The sequence below is a fragment of the Orycteropus afer genome, unplaced genomic scaffold, assembly GCF_000298275.1.
Source record: "Orycteropus afer afer isolate SDZICR_OR568_19922 unplaced genomic scaffold, OryAfe1.0 scaffold00016, whole genome shotgun sequence".
Lineage (NCBI taxonomy): Eukaryota > Metazoa > Chordata > Mammalia > Tubulidentata > Orycteropodidae > Orycteropus > Orycteropus afer.
Window position 1 is genome coordinate 20,029,197 of NW_006921603.1, and position 14,055 is coordinate 20,043,251.

Here is a 14,055-nt window from a genome sequence, read left to right on the forward strand (position 1 = left end):
TCATTCATCCTCACAATACTCCTTTGAGGTATTTAACTGCTTATATCTGTATTTTAAGACAAAGAAATCAGAAACAGTTTATCCAGACAGATTGTAAACCTAGAAGATGGATATGAAATTTGTATTAGATCTTACTAATATTTTATGTTATTTTTAAAATAGGAGATTATGGTGGGCTCCATGTTTCAAGCAGAGATTCCAGTTGGCATTTGTAGATACAAAGAAAATGAAAAAGGTGGGTTTTAAGTAACGCTACATAGCTAACCTTGTGCTTGTGAAGTAATAAAATGTTATTTTAATATGTGAAATGGGATCAGACTGCAAGAGCCTATTGTAAAGCTCACTGCTTTATCAAAGAGCAGCACCCTGTGTTATTTCTGTAAGAAGAAATGTGTTCACTGCTTTTTGCCCTTAGAAGTAGCAAAAAAAAAAAAACCACAACTGAAGAAAAGTGAATGCTTTTTTTTTTTATTTTTAAGTGACTTAAAATATCTTAACCTCATTTCTTTTTTTTCATATTTTTAATACTTTGAACATACCCTTTTTTGTTCTTTATAATTTAGTTTTTTAAAAAAGATTATTTTATGACCATGGAAGTTTTGTGGGAATTTTTTTTTTTTAAATTCAACTTGAGTCAACAACTGATAGAGAACGCTTTGCTTCTGAGACTTATGATAGTAGTTATTCAAATTGAGTACTTTGATAACTGTGTTTCTAGAATAATTTGGTAAAATTTACATAAATTTTCATCATTTTAACCTATGTCCTAAGATGAAGTATAAATGCTTACTTCTGATAATAAAAGATTTTTTTTCAAAAAAAGAACCTGTTCAGATTATTTACTAAGGATGGATTTTAGAAAGAATGCTCTCTTTCTCTCTCTCTCTCTCTCTCTCTCTGTTGTCTGTATGTGTCTGTGTGTTTATGATGTGCAGTGTGACATCACCTAGAGCTAGAAATCTTTTTCATTTCTTTTATTTGTTTTCTTCACATTTCAGCTTTACATATGCAGGGCCCTTTACAGTTGTAAAAGTCTTTCATTTCTTTTCTGTTTAGCATTCCTTCTAAAAACTTTCTTTATATTCTAAGTAGGCCCATTCTTTCAGGGACAATCAGCAGGTCATAAGCAGTCAGGGGAACACCACAGGCCAATAAATTTTAATGACAGCAAAAATGTTTAACATACCTGTAACAGCTTATGCTCATTTTAAAGTTAATTTCTGCAACATACAGGAATTGACTATGGAGTGACTGATACATATTGTATATAAAATAAAATCATTCACTGATTTTTATATTTATTTTTGTAGCTGAATTTCAAAAGTTATCTTTATTTTGATGTGATGTAATGGTTAGTGTACCTTCATTGAGTAGTTTACTCTGCAAAGATAGGAAGAACTGAAAGCAAGACATTTGTTTCTTTATATTAAATTTCTTTTAAATTATGGCTGTGAATGATAGTAGTCCCTGACTAGGGAAATTTTATACTTAGAACTTGAGTAGAAAAACATCTCAGTTTAATGGCAGATCACTAAAAGATAGTTTTAATTACCTTTTAATATGTTGTCATACGCTGCAGTGAATATTTAAATGAGCTGCAGTGAATATTTAAATGATGAGTCTCTAACTTTTTAGTGTTTCAAATTCTGTTTTGGCATTTCCAAATTTAGCATGATTTTAGAAAGCAATTATACTCCCCCCCCCCCAGGAAAAGGCGTGATTTATGAATTACACCTTTTGAAAAATTTGGTTGTGTGTGATGATCAGACTAGATTTAACAGGATGATTCTGAGGGGTCGCAATGGTATAGGGCCTTTCCTTAGCTTTGAATTAGGAATTTACACTTTTGTCAGGATACTCAGAAATCATCTCTACTTAGGGTACCTTATTTATACAAACCAAACCCCTGTGACGTTATCCTGTAAATCACACAATTAGAAATAAAGCTGTCAAAGGGATAATGCTGATTAGTTTATTTCTATGCAAAAAATTTCACAGAATGGTTTTCATCATTAAATTATTTAGTGAGTTCAGCCTCAAAAGGAAGAATATTTGGTTTGAATGGATTTAATAAAAGTTTCACAAAATTAAGATGTTCTGGTATCTTCAGTGTAGGGATTGTTTGACAGATGGATTAGAATTCTCTTTGTCATTTGTAGAAGGAAATCCTCTTACTAAATACCCTGCAGAGACACTGAAAAGTTCTTTCTGCCATCTTACTTCTTTTTCACTAGCCTCTGTGCAGATTATATAGCAATTATCAGTTATTATTACTCTTAATTCAAATAATTATGCAAGATTTCTTAGTTATAGTCACTTTTCAAGTATGTTCCTTTGAATATATCTGTTTTGGTTACAAAATCTCCTTAGCTGCATGTTTATTAAAAATTGCTTAAAATTATGTAAATTATCATTTATGTTTAGCACAGTGTCTTACAGCTATTCGTTTCTTCATCTTTGTAATCTTATTACCTGGTCTGATTCTTCCCACATACGTACTTAGTAACACTTGGTGGCTGTGTTGATGAGTAGGCATAGAATTGTGTTAACAGAATGAATTTTGAGTAGTAAACATGGATCAGTACCTAGACATTTGGCCTTGGACTTATTTAACCTCTTTTTCTCCTTTGTAAAATAGCATTTATTCACAGAGCTGTGGTAAGGAGTGCATATAATATAAAATTTGTAAACCACTTAACAGCATGTTATTGTTATTAGGTGCTATGGTGTCATATCTGACCCATAGTGACCCCATGTACAACAGAATGTTTAGGCCTACACTGTCCTCAGAATCCTTGCAATACTTGAGCCCATTGTTGCAGCCACTGTGTCTATCTCATGGAGGGTTTTTTGCTGACCTTCTACTGTACTAAGCATGATACCCTTTTCCAGGGACAGTCCCTTCTGACAACATGACCAAAGTAGGTGAGATGAAGTCTGGCCATTCTCACTTCTAAGAAGCGTTCCTGCTGCACTTCTTCCAGGATATATTTGTTCATTCTTTTGGCAGTCCGTGGTGTTTTTGGTATTCTTTGCTAATAACACCATAATTCAAAGGCATCTACTCATCTTCAGTCTTTTTACTCGTTGCCTGGCTCTCACATCATGTGAGGCATTTAAAGATACCATGGCTTGGGTCAGGTGCACCTTCGTTTTCAAAGTGACATCTTTGCTCCTTAGCACTTTCAAGAGGTCTTTTGTAACAGATTTGTGCAGTGCAATACTATGTTTGATCTCTTGACTTCTGCTTCCATGGGTGTTGATTGTGGACCCAAGTAAAATGAAATCCCTGACAACCGCAGTCTTTTCTCCTTTTATCATGATGTTTGTTGCTTATCGGCCCAGTTGTGAGGATTTTTGTTTTCTTTATGTTGAGGAGTAATCCACACTGAAGGCTGAATCTTTGATCTTTGTCAGTAAATGGTTCAGGTCATCTTTACTTTTTAGCAAGTAAGGTTGTGTCATCAGCATATCAGAGGTTGTTAATGAATCTTCCTCCAATCCTGATGCTGAGTTCTTCTTCATATAGTCGTGGTTCTTGGCATATAGATTGAATAAGTATGGTGAAAGGATACAACCCTGACACACACCTTCGTTGATTTTAAACCATGCAGTATCCCCTTGTTCTGTGTGAACGACAGCCTCTTTCTTGGTCTGTGTACAAGTTCCTCATGAGCACAATTAAGTGTTCTGGAATTTCCTTTCTTTGCATTGTTATCTATAATTTGTTATGATCCACACAGTCGAATGCCTTTGCATAGTCAATAAAACACAGGTAAACATTTTTCTGATTTTCTTTCAGCCAAAATTCATCTGACATCAGCAATGATAACCCTCATTGCAGATCCTCTTTTGAATACAGTCTAAATTTCTGGAAGTTTTCTCTCAGTATACCCGTGCAACTATTTTTTAATTATCTTTAGCAAAATTTACTGGCAGGTGATGTTAATGATACACTGTTTGATGATTTCCATATTCTGTTGGACTACCTTTCTTTAGAATAGACACAAATACCAAATTTTTCCAGTCAGTTGGCCAGTTGTCTGCCTTTCGAATTTCTTGGTATAAACAAGTAAGCTCCTCCAATGTTGCATCTGTTTTGGGTCATCTCAGTGGGTTTCTTTCAGTTCCTGGAGACTTGTTTTTCCCTAATTCCTTCAGTACAGTTTCAACTTCTTCCTTCAATGCCATTGGTTCTTTCTTGATCATATGCTATCTCCTGAATGATTGAACATCAACAAATCTTTTTGGTACAATGACTTCCATCTTTTGATGCTTCCTACATCATTCAATATTTTACCCATAGAATCCATTGGTACTGAAACTTGAAGCTAGAATTTTTTTCTTCAGTTCTTTCAACTTGAGAAATGTTGAGTATGTTCTTGTTTGGTTTTGTAACTCCAGGTCTTTGCACATTTCATTCTAATACTTTACTTAGTCTTCTCTAGTGGCCCTTTGAAATCGTCTGTTTAGCTCTTTTATTTCATCATCTCCTCAATTCAGTTTACCTACTCGCCATTCAAGAGCAAGTTTTAGAGTCTCTTCTGACATCCATTTTGGTCTTTTCTTTCTTTCTTGTCTTTTTAATGACCTTTTGCTTTCTTCATGTATGATGTTCTTGATGTCATCCCACAACTCGTCTGGTCTTCGGTCATTGGTGTTCAGTACATCAAATCTGTTCTTCAAATGGTCTCTAAATTCAGGTGGGTTATAGTCAAGGCTATATTTTGTCTTTGGTGGACTTGTTTTAATTTTCTTCAGTTTCAACTTGGGACTTCCATATGAGCAATTGATGGTCTGTTCCACAGTCAGCTCCTGGCCTGGTTTTGGCTGAAGATACTGAATTTATCCATCGCCTCTTTGCACAGAGTAGTCGATCTGATTCCTGTGTATTCATTCTGGTGAGGTCCCCGTGTATAGCCACTATTTATGTTACTGAAAAAGGGTAATTTGCTATGAGTAAGTCATCCGTCTTAAAAAATTCTGTCATATCTCTGGTGTCATTTCTATCACCAGGGCCATATTTTACAACTACTGATGCTTCTTTGTTTCCAACTTTTGTATTCCAATCACCAGTAATTATCTTTATTGCACAGGGTCTGGCAAATAGTAAGTGCTCAGTAAGTGGCATTAATACTCAGCAGATGATTAATCTTATCTATTGTATTTGTTTTATTCAAATTTTCTGAAAGCACCAATTGATGTGTTTCTCGTTGCAAATGTCAAAAACCCAACTGAATTAGCTTAAGTAAAAAGAATTTACTACCTTGCTTGATGGGAAAGGTCTGGGCTGGGCTGGCTTCAAATATAAGTGGATTCACAGGGGCTGGGGGTGGCTCTGATGATATCAGTTGTTCCTCCCTTCTCCCTCTTTCCTTTATTGTTAGATAAGTTCAGATAGCACCTGGGAGCTCTAGGCTTACATTTTACACTTGTCTTATATGTAGAGAACCAGCAAAAATGAGCTCCAGGAAAAGGCTGGGAGAACTCTTGGTGATTCAGTTTGAATCATTGTTGTTGTTATGTTGTTGTTAAGTGCCGTCGAGTCATTTCTGACTCATAGCGACCCCATGCACAGCAGAACGAAACACTGCCCGATCCCTCACCAGCCCCACAATCCCTGCTATACTCGAGCCCATCATCGCAGCCACTGTATCAATCCATCTCGTTGAAGGCCTCCCCCTCTTTCGTCGACCCTCCACCCTACCAAGCATGACATCCTTCTCCAGGGAATGGTCCCTTCTTACAACATGACCAAAATAGGTGAGACGAAGTCTGGCCATTCTTGCTTCCAAGGAGCATTCTGGCTGCACTTCCTCCAGGACAGATCTGTTAGTTCTTTTAGCAGTCCATGGTACTTTCAGCATTCTTCGCCAGCACCACAACTCAAAAGCATCAACTCTTCTTCGGTCTTCCCTATTCATTGTCCAGCTCTCACATGCATACAAGGTGATTGGAAATATCATGGCTTGTGTCAGGTGCACCTTAGTCCTCAAGGAGATATCCTTGCTCCTCAGCACTTGATACAGTTCCTTCGCAGTTGACTTTCCCAATGCTACACGTCGTCTAATGTCCTGACTGCTGCTTCCGTTGGCATCGATTGTAGAACCAAGCAATGTGAATTCCTTGACAACCTCAATCTTCTCTCCATTGATTGTGATGCTGCTCATTGGTCCAGTTGTGAGGATTTTTGTTTTCTTTATGTTGAGATGTAATCCATACTGCAGACTGTATTCTTCAACCTTCATCAGTAGGTGCCTTAAGTCATCCTCACTTTCAGCAAGCAAAGTTGTATCGTCTGCATATCTCAGGTTGTTAATGATTCTTCCTCCAATCCTGATACCACGTTTTTCTTCATATAGTCCAGCTTCTCGGATTATTTGCTCAGCATATAGATTGAATAAGTGTGGAGAAAGAATACAACCCTGACGCACTCCCTTCTTGATTTTAAACCATGTAGTGTCCCCTTGTTCTGTTCGAACGACAGCCTCCTGATCAAGGTACAGATTCCTCATGAGTACAATCAAGTGCTCAGGGATTCCCATTCTTCTCAATGTTATCCATAATTTGTCATGATCCACACAATCAAATGCCTTTGCATAGTCAATAAAACACAAGTAAACCTCTTTCTGGTATTCTTTGCCTTGAGCCAAGATCCATCTGACAACAGCTATGATATCCCTTGTTCCACGTCCTCTTCTGAATCCGGCTTGAACCTCTGGAAGTTCTCTGTCAATATACTGCTGCAAACGTTTCTGAATTATCTTCAGTAATATCTTACTTGCATGTGATATTGTTCTATAATTTCTACATTCTGTGGGATCACCTTTCTTTGGAATGGGCACAAATATGGATCTCTCACTGACCAGAGGTATGAGTGAGTATTCTGGTTAGTCTTGGGTCATCCTCACCCAGGTCATGTGAGAAATGGTTTAATCTCAGAGAGATGCTGGGCAGATGAGAAACCTTCATAGGCTGATTTTTCAAAGTTTTTTTTTTTTTTTTTTTTGGTCGTGCCATGTGCTAAATTGAATAAATACTAGCTTTATGATTAGATAAGGAATGTTGGTATACATCCTGTGATGAGCAGGACAGCTCCTCCTTCACAAAGAATTTTCTGACCAAAAATGTAAATAGTGATAAGATTTGGAACCTTGGACTAGATTAATTGAAAAGTAAATGAGCGCTTAGGAAAAAAAAACAATCAGGGGAAAGGAGCAATTAAAAGTATTTCTTCTATCCAGTCAAATTTTTGTACTAAGATGACATAAGGAGCTCTGGTGGTGTAGTGGATATAGGCCTTTGACTACCAACCAGAAGGTCAGCATTTCAAACCCACTAGCTGCTCCATGGGAGGATGAGGAGGCTATCTGCTTCCATAAAGATACACAGCCTTAAAAACCCAGTGGAGGTTGCTATGAGTCAGAACTGACTCGATGGCAGTGAGTTGTGTTTGGTAATGAAAGTTTTAGGGTGATGGCTAAGAATTACAAAGCAGTGAATGTTGTTGTTGTTTGCCGTCGAGTCAGACCCGACTCGTAGCGACCCCTCCTTGGGTTTCTGAGGCAGTATCACTATGGAAGTAGATTGCCCCCATCTTCCTTCCGAGGAGTGGCTGGTGGATAGGAAAGTATATATAAACTACTTCTAATGAACATTTATGAACTCTGGTGGCGAAATGCCTAAGGCATTTGACTGCTAACCAGAAGGCTGGTGGTTCATACCCGCCAGCCACTCCTCAGAAGGAAGACTAGGCAATCTACTTCTGTAGAGATACCATCTCGGAAAACCAAGGTTGGTATCAGTCAGAACCAACTCGATGGCAGTGAGTTTGGTGGGGTTTTTTTTTTTTTTTTTGAATGAACATTTTGACATTTTTAGGTTATTTACTGAGAAATGGACAAATGCAGAACGCTTAGTTGATAATAAATGGTACTGTTAACACACTGTGATCTTTTAAGAATGTGAAGGTTTTTTTTTGTAAACCTCTTAAATCACACCATAATAATGCTAATTATTGATTGCATTTTCATCCTTATGATACATTGATCCAAAAGAATTTTTCTTTAGGTACTAAAAATGGAATAACTATTACTTTTGTTAAAACTGGTAATTAGTAGACTTTTCTTTATTAGGAATTTACCCAATTAGAGAGGTCTTTTTATGGTTTTGTTGTGATGGTGGCTGCTCAGCTTTCTACATCAAGTTTTTTTCTCTCCAAGGTCATTCTTCCTTCATGACCCAGTCACACAATGAACTTTGTTAAATTATTTAGACAACTCATTTTGCTGACAAGCATAATTTGTCTTCCAGTGATCGATGATGGCTATACTTATCAGATTTTTACAAGTTTTAATATTTACAAGTAGTTTCAGAAGATCCATTATATCTCATTGATTGTGATCTTTCAGAATCAAGCAAGTTTATGTCACTTAATATAATTACAAAAGTTCTTTGTTTTCTATTTCTATTATGAATTTTTTTTCCTTCATGTTGTAATATAAGCTATTTCTCCTTTTTCAGTGTTTATCATAATAGGTCGTTTATTAAATTTCTCATCTACTTGGCATCTTAGTCATTCTACACAGCCATTTAATTAAAAACAACCATACTGTGTATTTTATATAAATCATAGTCAAAAGATACATATTTTATTTGGAGTGTATTCTTAACTGCAAAATAATTTGGTTTGTTTCTGGAACCAATAAAGGCCATGTGTGGTATATTACCTGTGGCAATCCTAGTTGTTTTTACTGCATGGTCTTTATTGAGTGTATTGTAATTGTATAAAACTGTGACATTACTCTGAGGTTAATGAAATAATAAAGACTAGCCTACCTGGCTTCTTCTTGTTATGTACCATGGAGTCTATTCTGACTCATATAGATCCCATGTACAACAGAACCAAACACTGCCTGGTCTGGTGCCATCTTCACAGTCATTGCTATGCCTGAGCCCATTGTTGCAGCCATTGTGTTAATCCATATCATTGAGGGTTTTCCTCTTTCTTTGCTGATCCTGTACTTTATTAAGCATTCTGGCATAGTGCCTGAGGCACTTGACTGCTAACCAGAAGGCTGGAGGTTCAAACCTACCAGCCACTCCTTGGAAGGAAGACTAGGCAATCTACTTCTGTAGAGACACCACCTCAGAAACCAAAGGAGGAGGGGTCTCTGTGCGTCAGGACCGACTCAATGGCAGTGAGCTTTTATTCTCCAAGCTGGCCACAGTTTGAGGGGATCTGCCTTGTCATTGGTGCCATTTGATAATGGTTGTCTATTCAGCTTAGAGAGATTTCTGTATCCTGGCTGCCAGGAACTTCTAAAACAATGGCAATTATCCCAGAAATATCTCCTAGGTAATTTGTGCTTGTCTTACAGGCCCAATATGAGTATTTAACTGGGACAGTACTGGGGTCTCCGGGATCCACACTCTGCTTCTTCCTTCCTGAGTTTTCCTTATATGCCCTGTCTACCTCCCACACCGAGAATATAAAAACTGTAGTCTGCTCCCTTCAATGAGCAGAGGTTGAGCAGACAACAGAAATCAGTGGCAGTATATCCTTTACTTTATACTATAGGGGTTTTAGGAGTTTCAATAGAATTTGACCAGAATGTTGGGAAAGGACGCCACCAGAGCTTCCAAAGGAAAAATTTTCTAGAGGTTATCCTCCTGTGAACTGCACTTAGTTTGGGAAACAGAAGAAGATGGATTGTTCCTTGGAACATGGAAGAAGTTTTTGAAGTGTATTTTGTTGGGGAAAGGACAAGGTAATATATGTGAAAACACTTAAAATGTGGTGCCTGGTACTTGTTGTTGTTGTTGTTGTTATGTGCCGTTGAATCGGACCCGACTCATAGCGACCCCTCCTTGGTTATTGTTAGGTTCCATCAAGTCAGCTACTTATAGTGACTCTTTGTGCAACAGAATAAAACACTATCTGATCCTGCACCATCCTCAGAACCCTTGCTGTATTTAAGCCCATCATTGCAGCCACTGTGTGAATCCATCACGTTGAGAGTCTTCCCCTTTTCCGCTGACCCTCCACTTTACCAAGCATGATATCCTTCTCCAAAGAATGGTCCCTTCTGACAACATGACCAAAAAGTCTAGCCATTCTTGCTTCCAAGGAGCATTCTGGCAGCACTTCTTCCTGTCTGGTATATAGGAGAGCCTTAATTAGCTATTGATCCCTTTTCATAATACAAGGAATCTTGACACTATCAGTTGTCCTTTGTCTTTTAAACTTAATGTCTTTCTCAAATTGGCTCCATCCCACTGGCATAAATACTTATACCTTCCATCTTTAAAGACAAAAACAAAATCTTTTTTCCACTCTACTTCCTTTCTAGCTCTACTGTACTATCTCTTCTCCACACCAAATTGTTCAAAAGAGTTTTCTACTTTATTTTTTTGACCTTCTATTTACTCCTCATTCTTCTCTAGTATAGTTTCTGCTTTAAGGTGCTTTAAATACTTACAACTCATGTGGCAGAATTATTTTTATTCCATTTTATAGATGATAGATGAGGCAGAAAGAAGTGAAATAACTTGCCCAACATCATATAGGTAGTAAATAGTGGAGGTAATATATTCAAGCCAAAAGACCTTGGAATTCCATAAGCTCAAATCAGATTGGATCCAAAGGGGACTATAAAGTAGTAGGCCCATCTTTGTTTAGTTGCTTAATTTACTTAAGCTATAAATGCTGTCCACGAAGTAAGTCAGGCAAGTAGTAGGACCACACTTTACCTCTCATTTTTCAACATTTGATTCCAAGTGTGAGTTGTTACGTACTTTGTTATGTTTGTTTAAACACAAAGTATGTAAGTTTTGGCAATTTTTTAAATGCTGTGTTTTACTTATTTAGTATATGAAAATGATGATCAGCTCTTGTGGGACCCTGAGTATTTACCAGAAGATAAAGTGATTGCATTTCTTAAAGATGCATCTAGAAGAACAGGTGATGAGAAAGGTGTAGAAGCGATTCCCGAAGGATCTCATATAAAAGACAATGAACAGGTAAGTGAATAAAAACTATCTTAGAATTGTTCCAAAATAACTATACATGTTTATAAATGGAATGCTATCTCTTTCATTGTTACTATTTTATCCACTGAAATTCCTGTGATGTCATCAACAGGGACATAGTTTATGATCAGCATAACTAATTCAGTGTTACCACACTCACTTCATTGGGATGATTTTAGCTCAAAACCAATAAAAGTAACTTTGATTTTACATTTTTTGCCTGTATGTACTTTTTAATAATTTGGTTGAAATTCCTTTGGATATTCCTGAGAATCTGTGGCCATGATCAAGTTGAGAATACTCAACTAGGATAATGTTATTGTGAATCAAGTTGACCAGTGCCTACTATGTGTCTAGTATCAGCATTATGTCTCTTTTAGCTTTTTTATCAATGTTTTCTGATTTGTTTAAAATTATTGTAGAGTAGAAGCCAATGAATAGCCACAATGAAGGGATTATCATTCTGTGAAAGGATATAACTGAGCTATTACAACCACTAAGGTATTTCTTTATTCCAATTTGTACAGTTAATTATCAGAATTGAATTTATGTTTGTTTTTCCTTGGTGTTCTATATGCTATGTTGACTAGAATGATTTGTCCTCTGGAAAAGATGAAAAGAAGTACTGGATTCTGGAAAAGCCTTTACTAGACAAATAATGGTATTAAACTATTGAGAGTCCAGATCATACAATGGCACCTTTTATTTTTCTAGGCTTTATATGAATTGGTTAAATGTAATTTTGATACAGAAGAAGCATTGAGAAGATTAAGATTTAATGTAAAAGCAGCTAGAGGTAAGGATAAATATTAAATAAGTGTTTCTATTTGTTTCATGATATAGCAGAAGTTTTTAAAACTTAAGCTCTAATCTAGCTAGCTATATCCTTAGCTTAATAATACTAATCTTTCTGAATTCAGTAAATATTTGATGATTATTAAGTATTATACATATGGGGAATGGGATTACAGTTGCCCCTTCTCAAATTTTAATAGGAAAATGTTGTTGTTGTTACTAGGTGTCATCAAGTCATTTCTTACTTGTAAACAGGAAAATTAGGCCATGTAAATAAAAATACATAATGCTCTATTTTTCTTTTCTTTCTGCTGGACTTAGGATTTTTATTTTGTGTGTGTGTGAAAATACATGCAAAAACATACACCAGTTCAATGACTTCTGTTTAGCGACATTGGTTACATTCTTCAAGTTGTACCACCTTTCTTGATAACCTACTCCAAGTTATTTCACCACCATTAACATAAATTCACTTCCCTATAAGCTTCTCATCTAATCTTTCTTTCAGGTTGCTGTCAGTTTGATCACATATAAATTCCTTAAAATAACACAATATTCAAGGCAAACATTCTTAACTAATTAAACTAAACTATTATTTGCTTTAAAGATGACTTTGGGGACAGTTTCTGTTTAAGGTTTAAAGATTTACTCAGGGCAGTTAGTTTCAGGGGTTCATCCAGCCTCAGTGGCTTCAGAAAACCTAGATTGCATGAGAATTTGAAATTCTGTTCTGTATTCTCCCATTTGATCAAGATTGTTCTATAGAATCATTGGTCAAAACATTCAATAGTGGTAGCCAAGCACCAGCCATTTCTTTGATCTCATGTCAAAGGAAGTAGTTGTTCATGAAGGAAGTTAGATATATATTCCTCCTCTAGTTCTTGACTGTCCTTCCTCTTCTGTAAAGCTTTACAGTTTCAAGGCATTTTTATAAATATCTTATTTGATCTTGCCCTATGAGCTAAGGAGTATTACAGATGTGTTATTTCACCTTAAAATTCATGAGCCTGAGGGTTCAGAGAAATAACTTGTCTGAAGTAAACATAATTCATAAATAATGAAGCCATAATTAAAATCTGGGAGCTCTGGTAGCATAGTGGCTAACGCACTTGACTGCTAACCAGAAGGCTGGCGGTTCAAACCCACCAGCCACTCCTCGGAAGAAAGATGGGGCAGTCTACTTCCGTAGTGATACTGCCTCGGAAACCTAAGGAGGGGTCGCTATGAGTCAGGTCCGATTCAGCGGCACATAACAACTATAACAATTAAAATCTAGCTATTTTTTTACTTTCTTCTTGGCTTCCCAACCTCTTTTAGTAAGAGTACTGTCAATATGTAATTAAATAGCAAATGAGAAGTATTTACTTATTCATTCAACAAATACTTGAATATCTCCTAAGTTCTGAGGCTATAACTGTAAACAAAGATCCATCATGATGCTTGGAACCTAAGTAGGGAATTGAGAAATAGTTATGATGCATTATTCCAAGGAGAATTAGAGGATGCCATTAAGTTTTTCAGGGACTTAAAGGAATTAGCTAATGAAGAGGGGTTGGAGTGAGACAGGAACTAATTTTAGGCAGTGGGAACAGCATGCACAGAAAGAAGAGTGTAGCAAGAATTGAAAGGCGGCTAGATGCTATACTTGGGTCATGAAAAATAAAGGGAGAATATGGCTGAAGTTAAGGCTGGACTAATAGGACCAGGTAATTTAAAATTTTATTGACTCATGAATATTAGTCACTATATCTTTCACAGTAATGGAACTTGGGAGTGAAATCTTACCTCATTTTTACCAGATGATTACATAGTTATTTGAAATTTTGTTATATGTGGCATTTGGGAAAATATTGCTAAGTGCTTTTTTCTCCCCATTTTGTCAGAGGAATTATCGGTTTGGACAGAGGAGGAGTGTAGAAATTTTGAGCAAGGGTTGAAGGCCTATGGAAAGGATTTTCATTTGATTCAGGCTAATAAAGTAAGTAATTATATATATTCCTGTTATTACAAAAAAAAATTAGTTTTAACAACTCAAATCGTCATTGTCTTAATTTGTTACATTTGCAAGTGTTAAGGGTTCAATAATGAATATTTTATATTTCGGTATTTAGAAAATAACTATAATCATGCTTATACTTCCTGGCATAAATTTGCCAAGTGATTGTTTTCAACACTTAATATTGGAAGTTTTTAAGAACTGGATTACTTTATACCTACTCCTTACTTACC

General features: G+C 36.3%; 1 protein-coding gene across 1 annotated transcript in view; it reads left to right on the forward strand.

Annotated features, from left to right (window-relative positions):
- The window catches only part of MIER1 (MIER1 transcriptional regulator), a 75,764-nt gene that overhangs the window by 47,992 nt on the left and 13,717 nt on the right, over positions 1–14,055 (forward strand). Inside the window, exons 11-14 of the mRNA XM_042783319.1 lie at positions 163–235; positions 10,871–11,022; positions 11,746–11,827; positions 13,710–13,804. Of these exons, the coding sequence (XP_042639253.1) occupies positions 163–235; positions 10,871–11,022; positions 11,746–11,827; positions 13,710–13,804 (402 nt within the window). The remainder of the gene's footprint in view (positions 1–162; positions 236–10,870; positions 11,023–11,745; positions 11,828–13,709; positions 13,805–14,055) is intronic.